At 33.4% G+C, this 23,543-nt stretch overlaps 3 protein-coding genes across 3 annotated transcripts; all 3 read right to left on the bottom strand.

The window, feature by feature from the left end:
• Positions 1–1,009: 1,009 nt before the first annotated feature.
• On the bottom strand, positions 1,010–12,270 carry LOC133196535 (spermidine synthase-like). Its single transcript, XM_061332408.1, has 8 exons — positions 12,088–12,270; positions 10,781–10,901; positions 10,195–10,287; positions 8,343–8,496; positions 7,337–7,420; positions 6,893–7,038; positions 1,535–1,657; positions 1,010–1,336 (listed from the first exon to the last, which is right to left on the bottom strand). The coding sequence occupies exons 1-8, from the start codon at positions 12,216–12,218 to the stop codon at positions 1,289–1,291; spliced, it is 900 nt and encodes a 299-aa protein (XP_061188392.1). The 5' UTR covers positions 12,219–12,270; the 3' UTR covers positions 1,010–1,288.
• A 1,612-nt stretch (positions 12,271–13,882) lies between these two features.
• On the bottom strand, positions 13,883–15,812 carry LOC133196940 (LIM domain-containing protein A-like). The gene is made up of 3 exons (XM_061332786.1): positions 15,622–15,812; positions 14,792–15,295; positions 13,883–14,405 (listed from the first exon to the last, which is right to left on the bottom strand). Exons 1-3 carry the CDS (start codon positions 15,810–15,812, stop codon positions 13,883–13,885), a joined length of 1,218 nt encoding a protein of 405 aa, XP_061188770.1.
• Positions 15,813–19,545: 3,733 nt separating this feature from the next.
• On the bottom strand, positions 19,546–23,130 carry LOC133196534 (uncharacterized). The gene is made up of 3 exons (XM_061332407.1): positions 22,917–23,130; positions 19,750–20,053; positions 19,546–19,606 (listed from the first exon to the last, which is right to left on the bottom strand). Exons 1-2 carry the CDS (start codon positions 23,011–23,013, stop codon positions 19,761–19,763), a joined length of 390 nt encoding a protein of 129 aa, XP_061188391.1. The 5' UTR covers positions 23,014–23,130; the 3' UTR covers positions 19,546–19,606; positions 19,750–19,760.
• Between the last annotated feature and the right edge of the window lie 413 nt (positions 23,131–23,543).

Below are 23,543 nucleotides of genomic sequence, written 5' to 3'. Positions count from 1 at the left end.
TACTAGACTAATTATTTCATTGATTCTGATCATCCTATTTCTCTTGCTTTTGGGCAACAAAGCTTCCTCTGTCAGTTTATTTTATACTCTATGGATCCTCCAAGTTGTTGTATTATACTCAGGTGACAGTTAAGGCCCTTGGGCCTCTTGTCTTGATTATCTCCCCTTGGAAGGGGACTTGGCCTTAATTGTAACAATTTAAACTCCCCTTTACCCAAGGATGCTTTGTACCAAGTTTGGTTAAAATTGGCCCAGTGGTTCTTGAGAAGTTGAAAATGTGAAAAGTTTACGGACTGATGGACGACGGACAATGGGTGATCAGAAAAGCTCACTTGAGCTTTCCGCTCAGGTTAGCTAAAAATGCACAACACTTTCTGAAACCATAACAAAAATTTTATACCCACAGCAAGGAATCCAATCATCGCAGTTTTTGTTGTTGGGGATAGATGTATTGGTTGCATATGCAGTGAGAGCAGCTATGCTGACATCAGGTACACATTCATGACTGCAGTACGAGTTGCGTGAGGAGTTATAAATATCATATGTGGAATGAAGTGTTTTTTGTAAGAATTACAAGTAATTAAAGTACTCGTAAGTAAATGTCAGTGTCATGTAAACAACTAACAGAAGAATGTGCAGTACATATCTCACATAAAATTTGATCTCCTAGTTTTGCCCCACCAATATATTATATACACTTATCAAAAAGTACTTTTTTCTAGACAGGTGGTTTAAGAATTTTTTAATAAAATAAAGTTACCCTATTTTCAATTATGCACACATTTAAAAGGGATATCTTCAAGATCAAAATGGTCAGTGCAGCAATTCTCGGAAAGGAGACAGCCCAGAACACCCCCCCCCCCTCCCTCCACAATGAATACCAGGGAAACAATTTATTGTGAGCCAAAAGGATAATTGTAATCCTTTACACAAGGCACTTTTTATATCTGACAGACCTTTTTTTTTTTTAAATGTCAAGTAAAAATTAAAAAATAAATAAAAGACACTGTAACCTTCAGATGTATATTTTAATTTCAAATGATAAGGTGGCAGTGACATTGTATCACAACTTTGGAATATCATAGTATTAAATGATAAAACATTAATTTCAATGAATGCTTAGGTACATTGCACAGTTTACTGATAGTATATAATGATGTTTTTTGGACATCATAAACTATGAATATAACCATTAGCATGATGTGCATTGAGATTTATTTTCTACCTGAGATCTACAAATATATAATTCTATGACATGAGAAATGAGAAATTTTAATAGCTGTCATGGTTACTGGTTGTTACTAGGCCCATTTTCTATATGTTCTCCTTTCAAAACCTACAAAATAGAAAACAAGACTCATCAGATATAACATATTTGTTAGATTTACTAAGAAGAAGAAGAGAAAATGCGTCAGCTTCAAATTTTGGCATGCATCATTTCAGTCTTAATTAATGCATTTCTTTAAATTCATGTTTTACAAAAGTTGTAAAAGTTTGGACATTAAATTACAATAACACATTCAGTGGTCTGTACCTTTCTTGCAAACTGGGGTAGAACAAAAGCACTTCTGTGGACATCTGCATTGTAGTACTGAAGTTTCAATTTGATCATTTCTTCCTGAGTGAACTTTCTAACTGGCTCCTTAAAGTCGGCATCCTGTAATGATAAAAATCACATCTTACTGTATACAGCACTTGTGCTATAGATTAAAATTTACTGTATACAGCATTTGTACTGTAATAAACAACTTTAAAAGTACTGTAAACACTTCTCATGCTATAAATCATATCTTTATACTGTATACACCTTGTGCTTTAAAGCAAAATTTTTTGCATACAGCTCTTGTGCTGTAATACTGTTTCGGTACTTGTGCTGAAAATCACCACTTACTGTATACAGCTCATGTGCTGTAAATTGCAACTTACTGTATACAGTTTTTCTGCTGAAAAATAGCTTACTTTATACAGTTATTGTCCTGTAAATCACATCTTATTGTATACAGCTCTTGTGCTGAAAATCATATCTTACTGGTTACAGCTCTTGTGCTGTAGATTAAAATTACTTTATACAGCATTTGTACTGTAATTAACAACATACTGTAAACACTTATTATGCTATAAATCATATCCTACTTTATATAACTTTTGTGCTGTAAAACTGTATACAGCTATGATGCTGTAAAACCTATGTAACTTTAATTATACAACTTCTGTGCTGTAAATCACATCTTACTGTATAAAGTCCTTATGCTGAAAATTGTATCTCACTGTGTATAACTATTGTGCTGTAAATAACATCTTACTATATACAGCAACTGTGACAATTAATTATATACAGCCAATGTTGTAAATCACATCTTACTGTATACAGTTAATGTGCTGAATATCACATCTTAAATTTACGGCTCTTGTGCTGTAAATCATGTTATTGTATACAGCTCTTGTCCTCTCAGAAAGGGGTTCATTTTTACGTACACATTATTCTATGATGCTTTTGATAAATGTGTTCCAAGGAACGTATGTGTCGCCTGCTTTGTAGCTTCATTAAAGGTGTAAATAAATCTAAGTGTGGTCAGCTTTTTATTTACTATTAGCATGATAGTTCATAGTTTATTAACTTTATTTGCCAGCAAAGAAAAAAAGCATCCATGGATAGTATAAGACTGTGATAGAATCTGACAATCAAAGAAAATATGATTCCCTAACCCTCTAATGAATAATCAAATTGAAATTATTAGAAATAACTATTTATCATTTTTTAAATATGTGTTTCCAACAATCCTCCAAAAGAGATCTGAGTCTGTCTACACAATCCATTGTGGAATACTGATCCCGATGTATTTTCATGATATTTAAACATAAGTTTGGGTGGTAACTGAATATCATACTGGTTCAAAGTACTTTTTCATGAGCTAGACGTGTTTCCAATAATCCTTCAAAAGAGATTTCAGTCTGTCTTTACTGCAATTTTGTCACTGTCTACACAATCCATTGTGGAATACTGATTCCGATGTTTTTTCATAGTACCATATTTCAATATAAGGGTGAACTCAAAAAAAATGCATACATGTGATAAGTCAAAGACCACAAAACTGTACAGGAGCCATAAAAAAACTGGAATTTGGGTGAAAAAACTGTACACTGCCTATCAAAAAACGGTACAAAAAAATGGTATAAAATATCGCTTAAATTCTTCTGAAATTCCATCATAATCATTGTAATAAACATCGTATATTTTATACCTACGAAGATCTGGGTCAGATTCACGTATATTAAGACTAAAGTCATGTATATCAACTTTAGAAGTTGGCTTAATTTTTTTCAATCAAGTTACGTATACGAAACATTAACAGTAATTAAGTACCCCTTAAAAAATAAAGCTACCTAAAGGGGTATTTGATACGGATTTATAGCAAGATAATTATCCCAACTGGCAGTTCACACCTTCGCACGTGATGGTTTGTGTACACTACACAATTATCAGAAGGTCAAGTGTCAAACACAGGTGACGTTTTCCAGTGTCTCACGAGCGAGAATGAGAGGAAAATGGCGGCATTTAGCGAGAAATTCAAAATACTGTACAAATTTTCATATTCCGTGAATTTTGGTGTCCCGCCGGTACACGATGAATGGGCTCAAAAAACTGTACATTTTGCGTACAGCCTGTACATATCACATGTATGAAAATGACCAAACTCATATTTATCAACCCACACTAAAAATACAGGCAATGAAAATAGATTTTTATGTCTCAGAATATGTCTTTAGATAGGGTCTAAATACCTGCCAAATATCTCGTTAATATCTCAATTAACAAAAAAAAGTTATGCCCAAAAATGATGCTAAAATTGTCAGGAGTGCAACACCTTTTTGTGACATTTTGAAATTTCAATATTTTTTGGAGGTCTGTGAAATAAATAATAATGCTATATGTTGAAAATAAAGACTTCCCTGATAATATTCAAAGTATTAAGCTTTAAATGTGGGTTGTAGTAACTTTTGTTTAATCAAGTTGTGGTCATGGCTGATGTTTAAAAAAATGTTATACCATGTCAGGAGTGCAACAGAAAAAATGTAGTGTTGCCAAAAAAACATCAATTGTAAAATTCTGAAAGAAAATTAAGACAAAAAAGAATTTTCGAAGTGTAAAACAATAACTGATATACATTTTAAAACTTGAAAATGTTATATAAATCACAAGCAGCATTATTAGAGTCAAGCATATGTGCATACCCAATAATGTCAGGAGTGCAACATTTGATGTTTTGCTCCCAAGCATGAAAAAACTATTATCATTATATGATTTTCTGATTTTTATTTTGGAAAAGAAAGACACAAAGAACATTTTTACCAAATATATTTATCAATTACCGGATCTCTCTGTGCTTCAGATCTATATTTCTATGGTCAGGAGTGCAACACATTTTTTTAAAGATTCAAGTTGTGTGACGAAAACACTTCTATTCATGCTTAGAAGTATTCATTAATTAATAATGATCTTTTTGTATAATTTAATACCAAATTATTGACAGTTTTGTAATTAAAATCCTTCCTTTTTCAATTTTATCAATTCAGATGTGTTTTTATCTTTTTTGTGATTTTTTTAATGAATGTTAAAGATAAACACACTAAAAAATTGTCATAAAATTCAAGTAATTCCCCCTCAACTTCACTGAAACAACAGAACAAGTTCTTATGTAATTTTCACTTCATAATTCTACTTTAAAGGTCCCAATGCTTTTGGTCAGGAGTGCAACAAATATGTTAGAATTATAAATAATCCAATAAGCATGACAAGAATAAAAATAAAGAAAAAAATGATGAGTAGAATTTTTCTGGTGGGTTACTGTGTTTGTCCTCTAATGGAAAATATGCTATAAAATATATTTTATCCTCTAAATATACATTTAAGCTAGTTTTTTGGCATAAATAGGGAATAATTCCAGATAAAATGCGAATTTCAAATACTTTCATCTGTTTTAATTATGAAGTATTGGACTATAAATATTGCACAATTTCATTACCATTTGATGTTGCCAACACTTTATGAATTTTTGTGTTCTACGGTTTTAATTTTAGATTTTACTGCAGTCAGGAGTGCAACAAAACTGCTTTATAATTACCAATGCTTTTTAACTATCCTCACTAAAAAATAAGTTGAAAAAAATGTTTGATACTATTTGATGTTCAAAACACTATACCTATCAACAAATTACAAAAATTTTCTGGTCAATTCAGGGAATATTTTTCATCATTTCACATACAGTTTTATATACAATTTATATATATTACACTTCGCAAATAAGCATGTGTTAAGGTCTTCAAAATATGAAAAACCTGCTGTAAACGATCAAAAGTATCAAAACGACAAATTAATTTACAAAGTAAGAATGGGTTATTGTGTGTTATAATTTTTTAAACAATGTTAAATAAAATACATATCAGATGTCAGGAGTGCAACACAATAATGTAACATGGGGTCACTTGAGAAGAGAGAGAAGAGAAGAGAAGAGAACTCGTATATAAAAATTCTTTTTTGGCTTAGATTTAAAGAATTGGCTTGAACAGACAAAAAAGTGAAATTTGGGAAATTTTATTGCTTCATATTTTTTTCATATTAAAACTTTTCAAACCAGAATTGAAAAAAATAATGTAAAATAACAATCAAAAAGCCAATTTTTTGTCACATATACAAGAGAAGATACTCAATGAAGGTCTAGATTTAATCATTTATATCCCTTTTACCATTTTGAAGCATAAAAAACTATAATTTCTTGTGATTATGTATTTTAGAAAGTCTTTTAAGGTGTAATGATATTTTATTTTTTCAAAAGAAATTTTACTAATAAAAATTCTGAAACTTTTTAATCCAATGGTCTATTCAATTGCCACTTCAGGATTTTAAACTAGAATGCACATGCAATATGATGATATAAGTGAAAAATATGTTAGAAGTAGTTGAATTTTTCAAAAAAATTTCAGTTTGGTGGTCATTTTTTTTTTTAATTCACCCATAAATGGATTGTAATGTTGGTATTTTTCATATTGTCTTATGACAAACACTGCACATGCTATTCAGCTAAATAGCATAGACTAACCTCTTTTAAAAATGTCAAAAATATGCTTTATGTCGGCACTATGAACTTTTTTGAAAAGTAGGTCAAAAGTCAAGGGTCACGAGGTTGGAAATCAAGGTAATTTACAAAACCATAGTGCCGAGCGATATATGTGCAAAATCTCAAATCCATACCTCTTACAGTTCTCAAGATACAGGGTGTGATAGACGGACAGACAGATGCCGGGTAAAGTTATCCCTCAGTGCCACGCTGCTCTGCAGGCGACACAAAAATTAAAGTTGAAGTAATTCATAAAGATAAGTACTATTATGTTTACTTATCTGTTGAGGATGCACAAAAATTAAATATAATGAAAAATAATATACAATGTTAGTGTCTCACAAGAGTCATGGAAAATACATGAGTGATTTATGGTGATCAAAAGGTATAAATACAAGCAAACTAGCTGAATGCTGAATATTAATACATGTGTATTTACAAACCTGGTCACTTTCAACTCTGTGTTTCTGAGTGTTTTATACCAGTAATTGTTTATGTTTTGAAAATCAAAAAACTGACCAAAAAGGTACAAATTATATGTATTTACAGATCATGATCTTGACTTTTTTTACACTGTAAGACTGAACTTTAAAATACATGTATCAAGCTTACAATTGACTTAAATAACAACACTATGATGACTTTATCATTGAACAAATCCCAAAGGTATAATTTTAACCTGTTGGCTCAAAATGATAAATGGTACTTGCTTTCTATTTTGTACTTTCCAGCAAACCTAAAATATATTGTACAATTCATCATATTTGACCACTTACTGGAGTAAGTCCACAGAGTATAAACCCAATCTGTCCACTGGGGTAGGTTGGTATGGTCGTGTAGGCATAGTCCACCACTGGGTAGAGACCACGGCAAAAGTCCTGCATGCCCTTAATAAGTTCAATGTGGAGCCATAGACATTCACCTACCAATATGTAGATTCCCATGTATTGGTAATACTTAATAATGGGCCCTTAGCATCTTAATGAATTGATATCAAAAAAAATATTAAGGTAAAAATTGAAAATCATCAAAATATGCTTAAAATATCTTATTTTGACAATGCAAACTATAGAAGTTTACTAATTAAACTTTTCCCAAATTCTTCATGGTTTATAAATCTTCCCTCAGAAAAAAAAATACACTTAACCATGCCTTCTTCATAACTCTTCACATAACTTGTCATGTTGGCAGGATTCACCAAGTACACATAATTTTTTTACCTTGACAACAGACAATGCCTCCTGGTCGAAGGGCTTTCTTCATCAATTCATAATATGACTTCTCAAACAATGAAGACGCAGGCCCTGCAAACATTTTTCAATTTATTTAAATTTTCACTGTAATTACACTCAGAAGGAAAATTTTGTTTGTTTCTATTTTTTTTTTTTACATAGGATAATCTTGTTTAATTTAAAAAAGAAACATACTAAATTTAAAGAAGAAAATGGAATTCTTTAAGATACCTGCCGACCCACTTCATGTTGAACTCATAATTCAATTCCTTTGAGCTTATAATTGTTCATAAAATTAGTGTTTCATTGATGCATGCACACATACAATATTTGGTGCCAAAATGTTCTAACTGTCCATTTAAAAGTTCATTACTTAAAACATGTGTCATTAACTGATTACAGCATATATTAATTTTATAAAATTTATCATTTTATAATGAATTTGTTTACTTAATGTGAATGAAGATTGAAGAAAACATATTTTGAAAAGCATTAATGCTAGCTGTTTTAGACCAAAAAGAATTGGCCCTATTGCACTTTGTTCTCTGGATCAGAATACATGTATAGTAGCTCATTTGAACTTTTTAATTCTGGTGATCTTAAAAATTTCTATCTTGGAAAAACATCAGCACTCTTAAGTAAAACTAACTCATACACAAGTTCAAGGTACATGCCTCTTACACATGAAAACCTCTCTAGATTTGTTGTCTTCCCACAGACAAGCTAGTAAACAGGTTTGGGGGCGACCATGACGAGCATCTGACTGACATTTAAGGGATTTTTTCATGGCATGTCAGAATTGTTTGAATCAGCTCTGTAAGAATGTGACAGGCAATGGATTTTGGGTTTGTAACATGGCCCATTTGTAGAAGTAAAACCCTGTCAGTGTTATGCACAGCTACATGACTCTTCGCATGTATCGTCATGTGAAGTGTAAATAGATAAATAATATTATTATACTAGTCTTATTCTCTAAGGATTATTCTGTGTTTACCTATTGGATCTGAAGAGTCAGTGATGATAACATCAAATTCTCCCTGATGTTTTTTCATGTATTCAAATCCATCTCCAATATGTAGTGACAGTTTAGAGCTTTCAAACCCAATAGCCATCTTTGGCAGATACTTCTTGGAAACTTCTATCACTTTCTATTTTGCATACAAAAAAAATGTTTTTTAACATAAACAAAATTTGAACATGGTTATTTTTTGCTATGAACAAATTAAACACCCTGGTACTAATTTTTTTTTAATTCAATTCCTCCTTTATCCTTAGGTTAAAGCCTTAGGTTTGGCTAAGTTTATGACAAAGAACTATATACGGTAAGGGCTTATTCCTGCCCCCATAATAGTCAAATTTTGAAAATCTCTTGAAATGAGAAAAAGTGCATATATTGTATGAAATAATCCAAATTAAGACAATATATTATGAAATTGGAAAAATTAGCTGGCTTTTCTTGTCTCTGTGACGTCACAAACTATTTGGATTTCCGTTATTTTTAAAATAGAGGCCAAAATGCACAGAGTTTGTTCAATTTTCACTATAGTTTTTATAGAGCGCAAGCTTGCTCAGGTACCATATTCACATATTTCATTGATATTATCATTCTACACATTATATCAAAAGATCTAGTCTGAGCAGACCTGCGCTCGATAATTTCCAATCAAAATACCGACGTAAAATACGCTATTTTCTCTCAAAATCATTGCAATTTGGAATTTACGTCATTTTATTGACGTCATATCTAACTAATGATGTCATAGTTGATAAAAATATTTAATGCTTTGAAGTCTGCAAATATCCACCTGGTTTCGAACATAACTAAAGATTTTTCCATCAAAGTTTTATTTTGGGGGCAGATACTGGCCACTACAGAATATAGTCCTTTGAAGAGAAAATGACATTACTACAGCCTGTAAATTGATACAAAATTCTAAAACAGATTAATTTATCTTGATTAGGATTCCATTCGAACCAGGTATAATTCATGCAGACACTTTTGAATTAGGGCTGTATCAATATATCGATACGTATCAATATTTAAGAATGTATCGTATCGAAACATTAACTTCCAATACGTATCGGACAGGCAGATTTTCTCATAATTCTGTGAAAAAGTTGGGAATTTCAATCACCAAAGGTTTTTTTTCACTGTTTTGAATTAAAATTGATCAATAATGATATAATCATTAAGGAGATAGCCTACCTTAAATAAATATTACAAAATACATAGACAAATTTATTTGAACACGTTGTTTTACAGTCATTAAAAGTTTGAGTTTGAAGTGTAATTTTAAAGACAGTGAGAGCTCTAAGACCTTCGAAATGGGTTATAAAACAGTTAGTTTTTATAGAATTCATGCATTAAATGATTTATAAGACTTTTTTGATATACTTGTTAAAGAATCCAATATATTGGATATCGCATCAAAAATATTATATCAAATTTTTTTGCTCAATACACAGCCCTATTTTGAATTAACATACTCAGTTTCTGTGCATAGGATCAGAAATTACAATCTTCATTGAAATCAGAAATCAATTTTTTATGAATCATCTACCTTTGAACCAAATTTATACACATACATTTAAATATGACCAAAGTGTTACTAGTAATGAATATAGGATCCTTACTTAATTGTGAAATTCATGTCTCATCATAGGTGGGACTTAGTCTCTCACAGCCTTAGGTACTCATTATACTTAAGTCCCACAAGCCTCTTCAATTCCCAAGTTAAAGATTTTACCAAATTTGTATTTAATTTTTATAAATGCTTGTTTCTAGAACACACACAACCTTGTTTATTTTTTCATGCTTTTGAAACATTATATCCATAAGTACATACCTCATCAATTTCACACATTTCCACAGTTTGAACCTCTGGGTGTTTCACAACCTCTCTAAGAACCCCACCATCTCCCCCTCCAATAATCAGAACCTTAAAATAAGTAAGTGTTAGAATTAGTTTAAAGTCAGTACCACAATTACTAAGAAACATAGGCTATTGAATTTTATATACAATAGCTTCTAACATTTTTCCAGTATCAATTTTTGGATTGAAAAAGATTGTTATTACAATGACCTTGTCAAAATGCCAGAGAGTAAAGATCCACCCTCTGTTTTAAAAAAAATAAGCTACCTTTGTACAAATAAACAAAAAAAACACAATGTCCGAATATGCTTTATCTCAGAGGCATAAAAAAATTTACTGCTGACTCTCCTCATGGTAATTAAATTGTTGTAATTCATACACTGTTTTCTTTCTTGAACAATGAACATCAAAGTACATGTATATATTTTATATATTACATTTATTTACCTTTCTGGGATTAGGGTGACAGTTCAGTACGTGTATATATAAATACATTACCTTTCTGGGATGAAAGTGACAGTTCAGTACATGTATATATATAAATATATATATACATTACCTTTCTGGGATTAGGGTGACAGTTCAGTGGTAAATGAGCCAGCATTTCCTGGTAAGAGAATTCATCCCTCTCTGTACATTGTATGACTCCATCTAGGACCAACACATTCCCATAAGTTTTACTGAAAAGTACAAAAGCATATATATATATAATCTCTAAATTTTTCACTTTGGACATCAGCTATAGGGAATCTTTTAAATGAGAAAATCTAGTGAACACCTTAAACATTGATGATTAAACATTGTTAGCTCAATTATCAGTGGCGGATTTAAGGGGGAGGTTGCACCCGGTGCGCGCCCCTCTAAAATTGACAAAGTTAGCGTAAATCATAGTTTCGTCAAGAAAATGTAAAAGTGTCCACTTGGTAGACCTCATTTTTACCCTACAAAATCTCTAAAATCCAGGAGCTTCCAGGGGCTTCGCCCCCTGGGCCCCCACCTGGGCTTTGCCCTGGACCCACTGGGGGCCTCAAGGCAGCCCCCAGACCCCTGCTTACTTTTGCGCCCCCTCTAACTTCAATTCCTGGATCTGCGTCTGATTATGTCTCTAGGATAATTCATTGTCATAAAAGCTTTGAACATTTTTAGCTACTTCTCTGAAATATGCACCAATTTCAACCAAATAAGTTATACAGCATATATAGGTAAAGGGGGACAGTTTAAGTTTAAAATCTAGATATCACTGTGTACAATTGGACTGTCAGTCTGTGGGATGGAGCAAAAACCAACACTATAATTAATGCAAATGATTATTGTAAAAATTCCTGTTTACTCCTAGACAGATTGCCTGATGATAAGTCCCCTACCTAAAATTGTGAAATTCATGTACCCTGGGGACAGGATCCAGGCCTACAGTACTGTGTCCAGCTGAATGGGGTAAGAAATATGTGACATTTCCCATGTTTCCCAGTTTAGAGAAGATCTGTAGTTTTTACTGGGATGGGAAATAACAGTACTTACCACTGCTAATTACCACCACAGGTATATTTTGGCCAACCCTGGTAAAAAGGGAACTTTGAAATGTCAGAAACACAGGTATTGTTTCAAGTCCATACATTCTTGACACCCAGGTGATCATCAAAGCCCGTGGGCCTCTGGATTATAATCATTACTACATACAAAAACATTCTATATTCAACTCCCGCTATCTTTTATTAGTATAAACAAATGAAAGTATCTCAGTGAAGAAAACATGTATTGTTTTTTAAACATCGTGCCAATCCTCTTAATTATACATAATCAGCTGTTCACGGCCATCTTTCCCGGCAACGTGGGAAAAAAGCGGCTCCGTAACGATGTGATTCTTACCTTTTGAATACTAAAACATCCTGGTATTTTGATCTCTCTTGGAACAAAACTTCTTCAACTTGAAGTGACATAGCTTGCCCTGGCCATAATTCACTAATTTCGCTAAACCACCCGTCTTTAATTGTATTCATGTTTGGTGTGTTAGTCACGGTTAATGTCACTCGGAATTCTCGGGGTTTTAGGTAAAATGAAAGTATCATGCGTACAGTTTTTGTGAAAGTGGAGCGGATCCTTAGGTGGTGTTTCATCAAATAAAAATTTATTTAGGCATCTAATGAACAATAGCTAAATATATATATTAAAATTTTGGCGTACTTTCATAGACGTGAAAGAAAATATCACAGGAAATAAATTGATTGAGAAATAAAATACTTTTGAAACAAGTCGATCATTTGGTGCGCAACAATTCAATTAGTGAACATCTATACACTGCACACTAAAGATTTCTTATATTCCATGGTATTTGTGATCTGCCCTTGATTTAAAATTAATAAATTCAAATCTACATCATATACTCTCTTTGTTATTTAATTCAAGCGTTTTAAACATTTTATTAGGCCAAAATGTGAAATATTACAGCCATTATGGCTCCAACCAATTGAATTAATTGAAACTTTTATATCTGCATGTACATGTATTTTCTCCCATTTTCATAAGCAACAATGAGTTCATCTTTTGTTAGATATGGCAAGAGTGGCTGCGAATACTGCAGGTGGTTAAGCCATTTGATTGGATGCCTGGATTTGTTACCTGTAATACCTTCTCCATGACTGGACTAACCTCACAAACTTGAGGTATACACACAAAATGTAGATGAGAGTTTGAGACACAGGTACTCAAAGAAGTATCAACAATTTTTACACTTTAATATCTTTTCTTATTTAAAAGTTTCACTAGAAATTTATAATTAGATTTAATTGATAAATCTAATTAGAGACTTAAAATATTTTATACTATTTTCGGAAAGGTTCCAATCACATTTCATTCATAAAACTGATATCAGGTTAAAGAACTCATTGTAACCACACAGTCAGGTTAAAGAACTCATTGTAACCACACAGTGAAAATTGTGTACCATAAAATCTCATTTTTTAACCACAGTGTAACTGCTGTAACCACTGTAACCATTGTAACCAGCAAAAAAGTGAAAATTGTACCATAAAGTCCCCATTTTTAACCACTGTAACCACTGTAACCATTAAATAACTGAGGAAATGCTACTCAGTTACAGTCTTTTGTAACCCTTGTTACTGGTTACAAATGAACATACTTGAAAGTCGGGACTAATTTCTTCCCATATATGTCTTTTGTACTTTGTTGTCTTTGATAATCTTTCCTGGGGGTAAATGGCACGTTCCCTCCTATGAAAATGAAAAAAAACAAAAAACAAAACAAGAGGCCCAAGGGCTTCACGGTCACCTGAGTATATAATACAACACTGTAAAAGATCGATAGAAGTATATAGCAAAATTAACTGAAAGATGAAGCTATGTTGCCCTAGAATTTTTCAATTTTGGCACCCTTGCTCATCATAAACATGCATTTAGTTCATTTGCTTAATATCCAGGGGCAGAGAAGATTTTTTAAATAAATAATGCAGTTTCACTATATATTCAACAGAGCCCCGTCCTACAGTCATTCTACTATAAATGGACCAATTCAGGATATAAAACATGAAAAAAATAATTGTTTAGAATAGCAATATGAACATCATAATTATCTAAATGACGTATCAGAGAACTTGAAAAAAAAGAATTGCCCACAAATCTGGTATCGTTAACTTTTTACAACAATTTCAATATACTAAAACCCTTCCTGAATTGTTTCTGTTATTCTCTATGTTGGTTGATGAAGTGTAACCGTTCTGTATATGATTGTTTATGGAGTGTAAAGTTGCTCTCTGGGAAGTTTTAGGTCTGTGACTGTTTCTGTCTGTGACGTTTAAGGATGTGTGATTGTACCTCTTTGTGGTGTAGCGTGACTCTCTCTCTCTCTCTCTCTCTCTGTGATGTTGATGGAGTGTGATTGTTTCTTTTTGTGATGTTGCTGGAGTGTGACTGTTTCTCTTTGTGATGTTCATGGAGTTTGTGATGTCGATAGATTGTGACGCTTTTTCTTTGTGATGTTGATGGAGCGTGATGTTTCTATTTGTGATGTTGACGGAGCGTGACTGTTTCTCTTTATGAGTTGATGGAGGGAAGCTGTTTCTCTTTGTGATGTTGACTGAGCGTGTGATTGTTTCTGTTTGTGATAGATGATGGTGTGTGACTGTTTCTCTTTGTGATAGCTGATGGCGTGTGAATGTTTTTTTTTTCTCTCTGTAATGTTAATGGTGTGTGATTGTTTCTGTTTGTGATAGATGATAGTGTGTGACTGTTTCTCTTTGTGATAGTAGGATGGCGTGTGAATGTTTTTTTCTTTGTGATGGTTGATGATGTGTGTTTTTGATTCTATCTGTGATGGTGGTTGATGTGTGACTGTTTCTCTTTATGATGGTTAATGGTGTGTGACTGTTTCTTTTTGTGATGTTGATAAAGTGTGACTGTTTCTCTTTGTGATGTTGATGGAATGTGACTGTTTCTCTCTGTGATGTTGATGGAGCGGGACTGTTTTTCTTTGTGATGGTTAATGGTGTGTGACTGTTTCTATTTATGATGTTGCTGGAGTTTGATTATTTCTCTTTGTAATGTTGATGTAGTTTGACTGTTTCTCTTTGTGATGTTGATGGAGTTTGTGATGTCGATAGATTGTGACGCTTTTTCTTTGTGATGTTGATGGAGCGTGACTGTTTCTATTTGTGATGTTGACGGAGCGTGACTGTTTCTCTTTATGAGTTGATGGAGGGAAGCTGTTTCTCTTTGTGATGTTGATTGAGCGTGTGATTGTTTCTGTTTGTGATAGATGATGGTGTGTGACTGTTTCTCTTTGTGATAGCTGATGGCGTGTGAATGTTTTTTTCTCTCTGTAATGTTGATGGTGTGTGATTGTTTCTGTTTGTGATAGATGATGGTGTGTGACTGTTTCTCTTTGTGATAGTAGGATGGCGTGCGAATGTTTTTTTCTTTGTGATGGTTGATGATGTGTGTTTATTTCTATCTGTGATGGTGGTTGATGTGTGATGTTGATGGTGTGTGACTGTTTCTCTTTGTGATGCTGATGGTGTATGACAGTTTTCTTTGTGATGTTGGTGGTGTGTGACTGTTTCTCTCTATGATGTATGATCATGTGTGTCTATACTCATTGTGATAGTTGATGTAGAGTGAATGTTTTTGGTTTTGATGGTTGATGGTGTGTGACTGTTTCTCTTTATAATTGTTGATGATGTGTGATTGTTTTCTCCTTGTGATATTTGTTGGTCTGTGACTTTTTCCTCTCTTTTGCGATTGTTGATGTTGTGTTACTGTTTTTCTCTGTGATGGTGGATCCTGTATGGCTATTGGCCATTTTGATGATTGATGGTGTGGCTGTTTTTCCCTGTAATGGCTGATGGTGTATGACTGTTTCTCTTTATGATTTAGATGGTGTGATTGTTACTCTGTGACGATTGATGGTGTGTGAGTGTTTCTCTCTGTGATCTTGATAGTGTGTGACTGTTTCTCTCTGTTATGGGCGATGATGTGACTGCTTTTCTTTCTTCTTTGATTGTGACTGTTTCTCTCTGTTATGGGCGATGGTGTGACTGCTTTTCTTTGTGGTTTGATTGTGACTGTTTCTCTTCGTAACATTGGTGGTGTATGACTGTTTCTCTTCGTAACATTGGTGGTGTGTGACTTTTTCTCTTTGTAATGTTAATGGTGTGACTGTTTCTCTTTGTGATCTAGTTGGTGTGTTATTCTTTAGATGTGTGATATGATTGATGGATTGTTATAATTGTTGTTTATGGTGATTGATGGATTGTTACAGTTGGTGTCTGTGATAAATGATAGATTGTACAGATTTTAATGTGGGCTATGATCCTTGACAGTTGCTCTCTATTCTGGTTGATTGAATCTGACAGTTGCTCTGTTGAAGAGTGACTGGGTCACTAGCACTAGCTCTTTAATTATTAAATGAAAAGTGACAGTAGCCTCTTATAATCATTGATGTAGCATGACAGGTGCTACATTCGTTTGTTTTGATTAATACTGACAGTATAAGCTGTCACCTCTGATTATTGACAGTTGCTTCCTATGATCATTGACTGAGTATGGTATGATTTTTGTGGTTTTTAATAGTGCGATAGGTGTTATCTCTTATCTTTGTTGAAGATTGACCGGTGTTCTCTCCCTTTGTAGTAAATGTGGCGTTTCCTGTAATCATTGATGGCCGTGACAGTTGTAGTTTATGACTGTTTATTAAATTCGACAGTTCTGATGATGATTATTGATTAGTCTGTAATAGTACGAAAGAAGCTTATAAATAAGATGCACCCGTTGACGGTTGATGCAGGAATGGTGGCGTTTGTGTCCTATATGGTTGATAAAGTGGGTCACGTGTTTCCACTTGCAACATATGCCTCCAACAGACCTTACAGATGTCTTTAAGGGATGTGAAGGTACTTTCAGAAATGATGGTAAAAAGTAAATATGTCTTTATACGACTGTTTTCCTTCACAATGAAAAAAAAAACACTGCTCGAGTCGCACAAAAGTTGTGAAAACTATACCTGTTTGAAATTGTTAATGGAGTTCTCTTCCATGAATGAATGGCTTCAATATTGTTGTTCAACCAAGAATTGTGACACATTAAACATTGACTAAGACTAATTAGTGCTTTCATGGTTATTACACATTCTGGAATCATTGCTAACTATGACACGTACTTTTTACATGTACAATTCTATGTTGGTTTGTTAGCATTGACATAAATGGCCATTATTTTTGCAGGGTTTCTCCTATATTGTTAGGTTTGGGAATTTGTGATGATGATCAAAGCATAAATTCAACCAATCATAATTCTTGACTGATATTTGTTGCCTTTATCAAATGATACAGGGCGAAATCGATAAAATTCAGGCACGAAGCAACAGGGGGGCCGGGGGGGGGGGGGTTGAAATAGGATTTTCGAGTTGGGACAATTTTCCTTTTTTTTGTGCTTGCCAATTTTTTTTCAGGTAAGTTGAATTTTTTTTTTCTCTGGCTGCCCCCCCCCCCCCACTTTCAAAAACGATGCTACGTCCCTGAAATTTGATGCTATGCATGTATAACGTTTATCACAATTTTTTTTTATTACCAGGATTACCGACCTAGCTCATGACTTTTACTTTTAAACTACTTTTCAAGAATCTTTAGTATATTATTCTGCCAATATGCTCTCAGTTCGGATCCGTGGGAGAAAGCATTTTTTGTTTGCTTGATTGTTTAATATCCCTTCGAGAATTTTTCACTCATATTGAGACGCCACCGCTTACCGGTGGAGGGCTGCAAATTTAGACCTGTACTCGGCACTTACGGCCTATAAGCATCTACGGGACCCCGTTTTTTTTTTTTGGGGGGGGGGTTACGGTGAAATATGGAAATAACGAACAGTATTCAAGCTCAAAGTCCATTGAACAATACAAATCGAGAGTAAACATGGACCTCCAAAACAAAGGTGGGATCAGGTGCCATGGAAGAGTGAGCATCCCCTGCCGACCGATCACACTCGCCGCGTGCTCCTTGTCATGATCGGTAAATAACGGAAAAATCCGTCCACAATTCAGTGTGTAAATAATGGCCCAACAAATAGTATGAAAAAAGTCAGCCAGCATATGACTTAATGATAGATTATATTTGCTAACAAGGTCATTGTATCGACCATAGAATTTACAAATGATGATTTTAAACGAGACTGTTGATATTCTTGTTTCATCAACTTGTTTGTCAATAACTTGCCGCTCTCATCCAAAGGACACCTCACACAGTTTATTCGAACCTGCGACGTAAGGATCAACTCCTTACTCCTCGACTCTAGAGCAAAAAGCTCTAACCACTAAGCCACTCGTGCGACAGAAAGTATTGTGATATATGTATCGCATTAATGTTTCACATGTGTAGGGGTTGTCATGATAGTATTACCCTCTTTAACATTCAAGGGTTACCGACTATGTGACATTGAACTTTGCCTTACTATATAAATATTCAATGGTTTCTTTTGCACAGTTAGAGCAAAGAATTTAATTTTTAGCATCTGTGTTCCCTGAGACGCTGAACTTTTTTTCAGGGTTATTTTATCTTGTACAGGCACTATATCTTTTGAACCTTCATGGAGTCGTTTTCTAAATGATGAATTACCCAGGTATAAGGAATACATATAATGAGTACGATCATTATATAATTTTCTTATCATTCAATTACATGTAATTAGTAAACGAAACGAGGAAGAACTTTAATATTTGCCATGTGTACATGTATTGCTCGTAACAACCTGAACGTTAGGTCATATTGTACACTGTCCCGGAACTTTTGTCCATTTGCCCTTTATCTCAAAGCAGAGCTTCCCAAAAAAAAATTTCAGTGTATTTTATTTTATTTTATTCATTTATTGTTTTTATTATTTCTTTGATAGAAAAAACCATGTTTACTTTAGTCGTTTTAAAGCTCCTAAGTTCCAGGCAGTGACCAAGCTCTCCGGATGCATGTTATCACTCTTTAGCCTTCAAAGGCACAACCACTTTTTTGCATTATTGACGGTTCAATGTGATAACTGCTGCCAAAATCTGTAGTCAACTTTGACATGTTTTGGATTTGATTACTATAGGTACTATTTGTTGACTTTGACAGATGCAAGTTGGATTTGATTTGGGTTGTTTAGTTGTTGACTTTTGACTTGTGTTGCTTATATTTGTTGTCTGGTTGTTACAGGACTAAATATTGTCTTGTGTATAGCTGGACTGAACATGTGCTACCTATATATATCTGGTCTGGTAAAGGTTGTTTCTGGTTGTTTTTCATTAATATGATTTTAATTTATGACATTGTAATTTGCTATTGATGATGTTGTAAATGTTATCTATGTTTCTAGTTTTATACCTTTCTGTTTTATTGTATTCAGACTCTGTGGGTCAGGCTATTTTTTGCTGTGTTTGATTTTGCTTGTTGTCTGTTTTATTTCTCATTTGTTGAATATACTAGTTATTAACTGGATAAACAAATAAATGTAGATCAGAGTATAATAATTATGAAGAAATATAGACCTACTATCTTAAATTTCCATACGAAAATGTAAGTACACAGCGGGTTAAGGAGCTGGGGGTGGGGGGGGGGGCGATTTCTGAGGGCCCTCTTCTTCAAGTTTTATGAAAATTCACACACACTCACCCTTTCCATTTATGAGGAAATTGAAATATTATGTTTGAAAAAAAATTAAAACGATATTTTTTTTTTACAAATAACAACAGACATGGTCCTGGTTAATATGTACATGTATTATATCAATACAAAGAGCGTCTACAGGCGATGTTCCCGGCTTTGTTGGACTGATGAGTTCGTGCAATTCAATGGATTCGAGACGTGCGATAGGACCCACTACACATACACTTCTGAGAAAGATAAAATCTCTACCTGTAGAAAAAAAAGGATTTTATTCTATTTTATTTTAAATGTTTGTGTAATATGTATTATAAGGTAATTTTAATAATAAACGTACTTGGTGGCACATTATATTACATTTGAGTTCATTATCTTCATTTCTCTTCCGATCTCACCTTTACTATGTCTAGTAGTTGTAACAGCAGATGCCTCCTTGTCTGTTACAGCCAAAGTCATAGTCCCAGGAGAGACAATTTTCATAGATTATTCCCCAGAAATCAACTCTTCTTGCAGGGGCCCTTCCTCTGGCTCCAGGCCCACCTCTTCCTCTACCGGCCCCGGCCCCCCGTGCTCCAGCGGCTCCATTTGCCCCGGCCCCTCCTGCTCCTGCGGCAGCTTCCTCGGTTTCTTGCTCACTAGCAGCCATTCTGTAGGGATTAATGCAGTATCCGCCATCTCTACGACAGTTTGACATTATATCTGAAATTAGACAGAAATATTTTATTTTATATTTACTGAATTCTAATAATCATTTTTAAATTATATTTACAGGGAAACTTGGATGGAATCTTACAATGTCATAAATGTCTCTATAGAAGCCTCTGTTTTGATATTTATCCGTTTCTTTTTAATAATGTCTATTCAAACAAGATTATGAATAATTTCGTTCTCGAGTATAATTTTATTGCCATAGCTTATATACAGCAATTACCAGAATTCGTGAAAATTTTGTCCCGCTTATAAGTACCAAGTACTAATCTTGCGAAAATAAAGTGTCGCGAAAATTTGGTGATCTACAGTAATACAAGGGTTTATCCAAAGGGAAAGTCACAACTGCTATGAAATCTTTAATAATAGGAAGTCATCAATAAATCTTTTTATACTTATAACCCTAAGTATTTTGACTGGTGTCTGAAAATTTTATTCAGATAAATATCATACTTTTTAAAAACATTTTAAGATAAATGCAAAGTAAGGATACGTCCATCGCCACACGACAACAAAGTTGCGATTTAATACAGTGGGAAAAGGTATGCCCCTTTAGGAAATAAAGAATAGGGGAAATAATCACTTTTATTATAAATATAAAATCGACATCCCACTTAATATCTGTGAAATGTTTCGTTTTAATAATTAATTTGTAGGTTATAGAAAAGATTTTGTAGTACAACGAATTATTGGATGTATTTTTCCCCCGATTATGAAGTACTTGATTATATGTTTAATTATATTTTTTGTTTTAAAAAGAACGTAAATGTCGTACAAGGAGTTAAACCAGGCGTATAATTACGGATGCACAAGAAATACATGATTCTATATCAAATACTGCATTTGTTTATTTTTTATATATATATAAAATAGAGTTTCAGTGGTTTCGGAAGATGACGTCGAATATGATAAAATGAGTCATCTCCAGAATTGCCGAGCTTCGTCGGCCATTCTTGCGGAACACTCATATTTGACAAAATCCTATAAATTCTGCAAGTGAGCCATTTCTTTACGCTCTAAAACCTAAATATAAAGCGTCTATTCATAAACCTGTCACAAACAGTTTATAACAGAAGCACTGATTGTATCTGACCTGTTCTGTACCAACATAAAAAATCACTGACTATAATCAGCACCTTGCTGTATACCAGCTTGTCATCTAAAGTATTACAAAAATCAGTGGGACTTATACGTGTATATATGTATAAAAACAAGCTACAAAAATGTGTATATCTAATCATTTGTCCGAACTGAATATAAAATGAAGATAAGATACATGATAAGATTTGTTTTGCATTTCCGAAAAAACAACGAAGTCCGTTTTTTCCTCACTGTGTTATTACTCAACTTTGATATTTATTATTATCTAATCATTCTGTCTTTAAAATACCAGAGTAAGTCAATGGTTCAACGAACACTTTTATGGCTGGTCAAGAATTTAATATTGTTTTAGGATGGCGAGGAGTGCAGTGTTTCGTATCAGCAGGCACTGACACTGTCATTAATTATGGTGCGGTTCTTGACAATCTATGCGCTCATTCCTTGTCCAACGGTGTGTTTACCTTTATTATTTACAGGCGAAAACATGTTTAATTAATAAGTTTGACGCCGGTTAGGCTACATCAAACAAACTGCTTTGATGTTTGCGAATCAAAAAATTCCAACATATCAAAATCTACATTTACATGGATTTGCTGAGACAATTTTCACATTATAACAGTTGCTCAAAAATCAAAATTTAATGTATGCTAACACATTTTTTATTCTATGGATGAAAGCAGGATGTATTATTTTGGCAATATCGGATATTCATACATTAAGAAAATCGGCTTTTCATGTAAGAACCGTAATTCATTCAGCAAAGGTGGCCCATGACCTTTAAAAAGTTAGTATTATATAGTATAGTTGTGCAGATCTTAGATCAAGATGAACATGGTTTTATAGTTTTAAAAAGTCTGACATTTTGATAAATTAGATACACACAGAATCTTCCTAGTCTTTATATTTTCAATGGCACTAATTTGTTCCTTTTAGTGAACAGAATCTTTCTGCCATTATCAACCAAGTGTCATGTTCTGAATTTTGAATTTACCGGGTCGGAGTAAATAAATTTTGTTTGTACTCTCGCCCGGTAAATTCAAAATTTAGAACATGACACAAGCAAAAATTTCATGTTTTACCTTGATTTGATAATTTATTATTATTTAGTATTTGCTCAACCACCCAGGCCCCGTCAAAATGTGAACGTCTCAAAAAATAAAGAAAAAAATAAATAAAATAAAATAAAGATAGTAATTGAATTTATTTGGAAGAAAAAAATCATTGCAAGGTGATAAGCTGAAAAACAATAGGAAACAAATAAGTAAAACATAAATAGATTTAATGGTACACCTTGTCTCAGGGATCATCCAATAACAAAGGAAACGTCTCCAAATATCGATGCCTAAATAATAAATTGGCGTTTTCAAAATTTAGCGCAATCACTGGATATGGACTTGTTGGCAAAATCATGAATTAGCGCTATACATGTCCGTGCCGTATATCATATTTATAAATGTTTTCTTAGCGGTGTTTAAGAATTAGCGCATCGTTTTCTGCGCCAAAGCCGCTAAAACATGAAGTCCTCTTTTTTAAGTACATATACATTTTTTTTTACCTTTACTATTGTACATGTATTTATATTTTGTATTAAACTTTTGGAATTTTAAATCGAAAAACTATTATATATAAATGTACATGTGCTAGTTTCGATATTGAATATGCTCTAAAATATGCGAATACGCATAATTAAATAGTGTATTAATATGTTTCATATTTTAGAGATACGTTCTTAAAACTTTCAGCGTATTCTTACCTCTGTATTCACCGAAAAAGTCCCCAATAAACCCCTCATTTCCTGGTACAACATAGACCCCAATGAGACCTAACAGAAGCAAGCCCCGAAGCAGCATCGTGTCTGCTGCTCTCGCTGGATATTCCTGTCGTCTTATGTCCGTTTACGGTTTGGTCATTGAAGGTCACACCTTTTTATCCTAATGAATAAAGGTTAGAGGTCACGATAATTTAGGAAATAATAAATAGGAGAGGAATTTATGAATCTGCCAGTAGGTGGTAATAAATAATAACTTGTGTTTGCTCTGAAGCATGGTAATCTAGCATTTATCCGTTATATATTTAGATCATATGATGTCCATTTGCTGTTGTATACATAACCTCCTCAGGACATTCAATGATGTAGCCTTTGACAAGACTATATCTTCGTATTTCTTATAACTATACTAATTAATACTCAACTTATATACTAGGAAAAGTCCATTTTCTGGAACCTAAGGACAGTGAAGATTTTCCATTTTTTGTGTTGATAAATGACATGGAATTTAAACGATCTATGGTGGGATATATCAAAAAGCTAAAATCCGAAACGTGCATGTTATTGATCCTTGTCGTTTCCATCTTTTAAAAAATACATATTCAATCAGTC

Source organism: Saccostrea echinata, unplaced genomic scaffold (assembly GCF_033153115.1).
Source record: "Saccostrea echinata isolate AGI-Se365-2 ecotype Australia unplaced genomic scaffold, CSIRO_AGI_Sech_v1 ptg000030l, whole genome shotgun sequence".
Lineage (NCBI taxonomy): Eukaryota > Metazoa > Mollusca > Bivalvia > Ostreida > Ostreidae > Saccostrea > Saccostrea echinata.
This window is presented reverse-complemented; position numbering and strand designations above follow the sequence as displayed.